This window comes from Rutidosis leptorrhynchoides, chromosome 8, assembly GCF_046630445.1.
Source record: "Rutidosis leptorrhynchoides isolate AG116_Rl617_1_P2 chromosome 8, CSIRO_AGI_Rlap_v1, whole genome shotgun sequence".
Lineage (NCBI taxonomy): Eukaryota > Viridiplantae > Streptophyta > Magnoliopsida > Asterales > Asteraceae > Rutidosis > Rutidosis leptorrhynchoides.
In genome coordinates, this window is record NC_092340.1 from 127,839,191 (window position 1) to 127,846,731 (window position 7,541).

The window sequence follows — 7,541 nt, forward strand, 5'->3', positions numbered from 1 at the left end:
ATGCATATATAAAGTTTATGACCAAACCACGGGCTATGAATATTGTTTGTTTAGACTAGTTAATTATTATTATTTAACGTTATATGTATTCTAATTTAATTAAATCTTCTAGCTTCTTTCTTTATAACTCAAGATAAAACTAGCTAGTATAAGTATATTATATATAGTTGATCAATGATCATATATAACTCCACTTGAAGTATAAAATACCACACAAATCATTACATATATTGAAAACGTATAACAAATATACAAATTGAATTATAATAAAAAATTTAAGCCATAGTAAGAAAACTTGACCTAACTATGCTTTATTTTAGTATAATAGCAATAGCAATATTAATAGATTAGTAAAATGATGACGATAATGATAATGATAGTAAGATTGATAGTATAAGTCATCTCCACAAATATACTCGATCAGGCAGTTGATCCGGTAGTTGAACAGCTATGAAGTACAACTGTCTCAACGGTCAAACCCGGACCGAACCCAAACAAAACACCCCAGTCTAAACCTTCACCGGTGGTTGCAGCACCTTCTTCGGCTGACTTCTTTCTAATCTCATCAAGGATAAACAACACGCAAGCACTCGATAAGTTTCCATATTCACTTAGCATGTGTCTAGTGGCTCTTAACTTCTCCTTATTGAGACCAACTTGACGCTCGATTTGATCTAGTATCGCTGGACCACCAGGGTGAGCGCTCCAAAAGATCGAGTTCCAGTCGCTTATACCAATTGGAGAAAACGCCTTTTTCAATGCGCTCTCAATGTTTGTAGCGATTAATTCAGGGACTGCTTTAGAAAGTTCCAACATTAGCCCCGCTTCGGTCAAAGTTCCTCTCATAACTTTCCCGGAATCAGGTACAACCGTTTGAAAAGCAGCCGCTATTTCAAACAATGGTCGTTCGGTTGTCAAGTCAGGGTCTGAACCTACAATAACTGCAGCCGCTCCGTCCCCAAACAAAGCCTGTTGAACCAGTGATCCGATATGTTTTTCGTCTGGCCCACGGAATGTTACAGATGTAATCTCGGAGCAAACAACAAGAATACGAGCGTCTTTGTTGTTTTCCGCGATATCTTTTGCTAGACGAAGAACCGTGCCACCAGCATAACATCCTTGTTGGTAAACCATGTAACGTTGGACTGAATTGTCCATGCCTAGGAGCTGGGTTAGTCTATAATCCGCACCGGGCATATCGGTTCCAGAGATACAACAAAAGATGACGTGGGTGATGTCAGATATCGGTCGGCCCCACTCTTTAAGGGCTTTCAGGGCTGCTTCCTTACCTAACTTTGGGATTTCTTCGACCACCTTGTTAATGCGGGCGTCTAGAGACGTTGCCATGTGTTCGCAAATGCTTGGGTTCTCTTTCAGAAAATCTTCGGTAAGAAGAAAATGTCGTTTTCTTATAGTACTACCGGTACCTGCATGCAAACAAACAATTTTGATATATCAACTTCCCAAAATATTGATGCGAGTTGATCATTGTGTTCAAGATGTATGTATAATGTTACGTTACATGTTTTTAACTACAGTATAAAACTTTGGATCAAAGATGCATGCGATCTAACACGTAATGATATACTACTATTAGTTCGGATCGTATATATCCACGTCAATTTGACACTTAGTTTTATGATAATACAAGTAACAATTAACGAATTTATTAATGCCCGTTCCAAAATATAGTAAAATAGGTTGGATCTACGATAAGTTTGATGAATATCAAATTTGACGTTATATTCAAATTAAAGTAAGCTTAACTGAAAAAGTTTCGTAAAATAATTTTTTTTTATTTTTTTTTTATTTTTATTTTTTTTGAAAAACTTTCATAAAATAAATGATTGGGAGTAATTTGTAGAGTTTAATGGTTTTTAACACTTATTTTGTGAAAGTAATACGATAAGTTTCATAAAATAAATGATTGGGAGTAATTTGTAGAGTTTAATGGTTTTTAACACTTATTTTGTGAAAGTAGACAATTTTTAGGATAAACGTTAAATTTATGGTGGACAATATTGGGACGAAGGAGATACTCATTTTCATCAATTAGTTAGAAAGAGTAATAAGTAAGCTCAAAAAAATTCTATCTCGATCAAATATGGTATGTAAGATCTTGAATGTTGATATATATATATATATATATATATATATATATATATATATATATATATATATATATATATATATATATATATATATATAAAAGAACGAACTGAATCGATCACCATTAACAAAAAGTGAGAGTAATAAAAGGGACATACATATGCGCTTGAATTTATCTTTGAGACCAACCATGTGCTCACTATTAGTAACCCGAAAATAGTAATCCGGATAATCGGACTGTAAGATGGAATTGAGAGGATTTGCAGTCCCGATTGCGAAAATTGTAGCGGGTCCTTCTGCCCGTTGAGTCTGTCGGAGTTTGGCTAAATCATATGATGATGCCATTGTTTAAACTCTGGTCTACAATCTAAATATAATAATGGTTTTGATTGTTAGAATAGTAGGAAATAGAAGAATAAGTGATTGTGAAGATTATGTTAACTTTAAGTGTTTATATAGGGGGAGAGGGTGACTAAAAGTCTTCATGTTTTATTTTTAATATTTATATTATCAACTAAACGGCCGATTTTGTTTGAAAAGTCTACGCAAATGGAAATTTGTGAACTTTTAAGCGTGTTATTCTGCTAAATTCAACTCTGGAATTTACAGTTAAGCTAGGTTTATACATCCGAATTATACTTGCTATATTTTTTAATCTTATAATAAATAGTGCTGTTGTCACCTTAGTGCTATGAACGTGTTAATAGAGATTAGGTGAAATGCTTTTGAAGTATTCAAGAAAGATTTGTTAAATAGATTTGATGTTAAAATAATGTTATGAAAAATATACATTGGAATACTACTTGCTCATGATAAACTTTTCTCCTTGTTCGATCATTTCTAGCTAGCCTTTCACTAATTAGAGGCGATGTGAGGTTCCAATAATCGGGAGGAAGGGGCACAAGGTTTTCTCTATGTCGAAGTCGAATGGATACTCATGTAACAAGTTGCGTGATAATCGTGTACGGTGTACCGTTGTTTTTTATTTTCACTTTTTCATATGCGTGCTCTCGAGTCGATTTTAGGAGAGTTTTCGAGAATTACAGTGCTCTTAAAGTCGTGTATCTATCAAAAAACACACCGTGGAATGTCCAATGCTTTCTGTAACATCCCGCCTTTTTCCGTTTACTTTTCCGTTTAATTATTTAAAGTCCGTTATATGATTATAACATCCTTCGTTAATACGCGTTTCAAAAATATCTCGTCTAAGTAATTCACGCAACCCCAACCGAACTCGAGGGACTAGTTTCGCCAAGGGAGCAAAGATGTGACTAGTTTTGACTAGTCAACACCCATCTCCTTTCTTTTTCATTTTTCATTTTCATTTCCTTTTAACACTTCCACATTTTCTTTCAATTCTCCATTACAAAGATTCATCATCCAAATCAAATCTAGCAAGCTTCAATCCAAACAAATTTCATATTTGGAATCCTTGCAACTTCCTCTTCGATTCCATACCGATTTCATTACATTTGGGTAACTTTTCAAAATCACTAGATTTCGTGTTCTTGATGTTTTTAACTTATAAAGTTGTTAATTAGTGTCTATGGCACAAGTCTAACATGAATATATGATTTATATGTTCGATCTTGTTATTTTTAGTAACTAGCATGAACTTGAAAGTTTGGTGTGTTTGATTGTTGATTTGGTTGTTTAAATGTTGTTGTTATGATAAAGTGCAAGTATTAAATGTGTTCCTAGTATCACTAGCTTCAATTTGATGTGTAGGTTGCTTTAGAAAACTTCATGAACTTGATTAGTGATTTTGGTGAAATTGGGTTAGGGTTTGATGAACTTGAAATGGACTTTTGATGCTTTGAATGACATGAAATGTTATTTGTAAGTGTTAGGTTGTATTGTATGTTTAATTACCTTCGAAACGGCATATCATTCATGTAAATTGGTTGCCGAATCATCGAATGACATTTATGAACTTGAATGCATTAAATGAGGAGCTTTGAATGTGATTTTGGTTGTTGTAAAGGTAAATGTGATTGATGAAATGTGTTTAATTGTTTTCCTTGTCAAAATACCTTTCCAACGATATAAGATACGTGTTTTAAGTGTTTACGGTTCGTAAATTATGTTTGTTTGAAGTTTGGCTCGTTGGAACACTTGAAAACTGCCAAACTTGCTGAACCGAGAAATGGAGCGGTGCGCCAAAACCCCGCGCAGCGCGCCATTCTGGACTGTCCCAAATTCTTTTGATTTTCACGTTTTCACCCCCGCTTACTCGTAACTCCGATTAACATGAAACTTAGCCGACATGCTTATATATACTTTCTTATCATGGAAAAATTGTTGGATACCCGACCCGACCTCGTTGACTTTGACTTTGACCAAAGTTTGACTTTTGTCAAACTTAACCAAATGTTTATACGATCGTTCTAACATGCTTCTATACTTGTATCTTGCATGAAACTTGACAATTTAATCCACATGCTATGTAATCGAGTCGTAACGAGCCATAGGACTAATTGAACACTTTAACCGACCGTGTTTATCGATATTGATACAAACCTATTTGTTTAGGTCAAGACTAGCATTCATTCTTGCACACGTTTACTTGTTGAAGTACTTATACCTACGTGCACACAAGGTGAGATCATAGTCCCAATTTTACTCTTTTGAACTTACATTTGGGATGAGAAAACATAAACGTTTCTTTTTACTAAGTGAACACAAGTACTGGAAAACTAACATTCTACATACGAGTTTGAACAAAAATCCTCAATTCAATTATCATTAGTTACACTTGCCGGGTGTAAGCGAGAACTTATGTTATATGGCCATATGGGTTTGACAAACCCTCATTCAAACGGTTTGCTACCGTTTACGAATGAAATATATTTTCGAGAAACAGTGTATGTTCTAACACTATTGTGATGGGGTTATATGGAAGGAATGTTAAGCATTGATAATTGGGTGCTCGTGAATATTAACTTTTGGAATGTATTACTATTATAACAATGTTACAAATCTTGTGGTTCACTTGTACTTACTTACTTAAACCTATGATTTCACCAACGTTTTCGTTGACAGATTTCTATGTTTTTCTCAGGTCCTTGAACGTTTTGTGATACATGCTTCCGCTCATTACTTTTGATACTTGCTTGGATGTCGAGTATACATGCATACGTGGAGCGTCTTTTGGCTACTTTCAAATTGTGTCGCATATGTTTCATTTGTACTTTAAACTTTGTAACGTAACTAGTTGTCAAACTACTTTATAAACCTTGAAACATCTTTACTTTTGAAATGAATGCGACATACTTTTGGTCAAACATTGTTTTAAAGACTTATGACCACATAACGGGACCAAAGTAGACGGCGCCGTCAATGACGATTTTGTCGGGTCGCTACAGATGGTATCAGAGAGTTGGTTGTAGGGATTTAGAGTTCATTGGTGTCAACCCCGAGTCATAGGGTACATTAGTGAGTCTAGACTACAACCGGCATATAGACTTGAAGTAGGAATTACTTGACTACTTGTGCATTTATACTCGAACGTTTCTACTCATATCTACTCTTATTTCATGTTAATCTCACGTTGTTTAATTTGATTGACACGCCACCTTGACTTAGTGAAATAATGTCGAATGCACATATGAATTAGGGTAATATAATTTCCGGGATTATATTACGGTGACTCATATGAACGTTCTGACATTATGGCATAAAGAATTTAAGGCGAGTCAAGGAAAATTTTTCTCTCTATTCTTATTCCATATCATGATTAGTATTATTGAAAATACTAATCAACGGTATTCTTGTGTTTTGAAGGAACAATGCCTCCTCGCCGTGTGCCACACCATGAGACTCCTGAACAAGCTCTTCAACGGATGATAGCCACCGTCGTGGATGCGGCCATGGCCGGTTACTCCTCCAACAACAACAATAATAACCACCACAACAACAACAATCAAGGGGCCAGTAACTCAAGTGAAGGGTGCTCCTACAAAGCCTTCATGGGGTGCAAACCTCACACTTTTGATGGGACCGGGGGACCGGTTACTCTCACACGATGGTTCGAACAAACGGAGGCCGTTTTTAGTATAAGCGGTTGTCGGGACCAAGATAAGGTCAAATACTCCACTCACACTTTCGCCGGTGTCACCCTCACATGGTGGAACACCTATGTACAATCGGTGGGTACCGATGTAGCTCACGCCCTCTCTTGGGCCGACTTAAGGGAAAAGATGATCGTAGAATATTTCCCTCGTGAAGAAACCCGAAGGCTCGAACAAGAGCTAAGAACTTTGAAGGCGGTCGAAAACGATCTCAAGGCTTATAATCAACGATTTTCCGAACTAGCCTTGATGTGCCCAAACCTTGTGAACCCTGAAGCTTTAAGGGTTGAACTTTACATGGATGGTCTCCCAAAGAGCATCAAACACGGGGTAATGTCATCCAAACCCACTAATCATCAAGAAGCTTTGAACATGGCCCGCAAGTTGATAGAAACGGTGGATGAAATTATAGTGCCGGCACCTAAAGCCGAGGATAAGTCGGGTAACAACAAAAGAAAATGGGAAGCCCCCCAATCAAGCAACATCAACTTTGCCAAGAAGCCTTACACCTCCGACGGCAAGAAAGGTTATGCCGGAAACCTACCTCTTTGCAACAAATGCAACAAGCACCACTTTAGTGAATGTGGCAAGCTAATTTGCCATCGGTGCCAAGGAGTTGGTCATAAGGCCAACGAATGTAAAAGTGTCGCCCCCATTGCTCGGAAGGGGCCCAATGCACCAAAAACGGGCACTTGTTACGAATGTGGTCAAACGGGCCATTATAGAAATGCATGCCCGAATAAGAAAGATAACCCCAATATGCGCGGCCAAGCTTTCAACATCAACACCGAGGAAGCCCGAGATGACAATGAATTAGTCACGGGTACGTTTCTTCTCAACAACACTTATGTTACTTGTTTATTCGATTCGGGTGCCGATAAATTCTTTGTATCCAAGACTTTGATTCATTCTTTTAGCACTCCACCACTCCCACTAGATACCACTTATACCATTGAAGTGGCCAACGGGAAACTATTGAGTGCCAACACATATTACCGGGGGTGTACATTAAATATTTTGGGTAATGAGTTTGAAATTGACTTGATACCCATGGAACTAGGAAGCTTCGATGTAATAATCGATATGAATTGGTTAGCCAAAACAAAATCTCACATCCTTTGTGATCTTAACGCAATCCAAATTCCTATCGAGAATGGTGAACCTTTGATTGTTTATGGCGATAAGAGTTGCACCGGACTGAACCTCGTTTCGTGCCTTAAAGTTAGAAAACTACTCCGTAAGGGTTGTTTTGCGATCCTTGCCCACGTTATGAAAGTCGAGTCCGATGAGAAGCATATCGATGATGTGCCAATTGTTAGTGACTTTTTTGATGTATTTCCCGACGAATTGCCGGGTCTTCCA

General features: G+C 37.0%; 1 protein-coding gene across 1 annotated transcript; it reads right to left on the bottom strand.

Annotated features, from left to right (window-relative positions):
• Positions 1–200: 200 nt before the first annotated feature.
• LOC139862203 (chalcone synthase-like) lies at positions 201–2,517 on the bottom strand. Its single transcript, XM_071850767.1, has 2 exons — positions 2,268–2,517; positions 201–1,427 (listed from the first exon to the last, which is right to left on the bottom strand). Exons 1-2 carry the CDS (start codon positions 2,452–2,454, stop codon positions 421–423), a joined length of 1,194 nt encoding a protein of 397 aa, XP_071706868.1. The 5' UTR covers positions 2,455–2,517; the 3' UTR covers positions 201–420.
• Between the last annotated feature and the right edge of the window lie 5,024 nt (positions 2,518–7,541).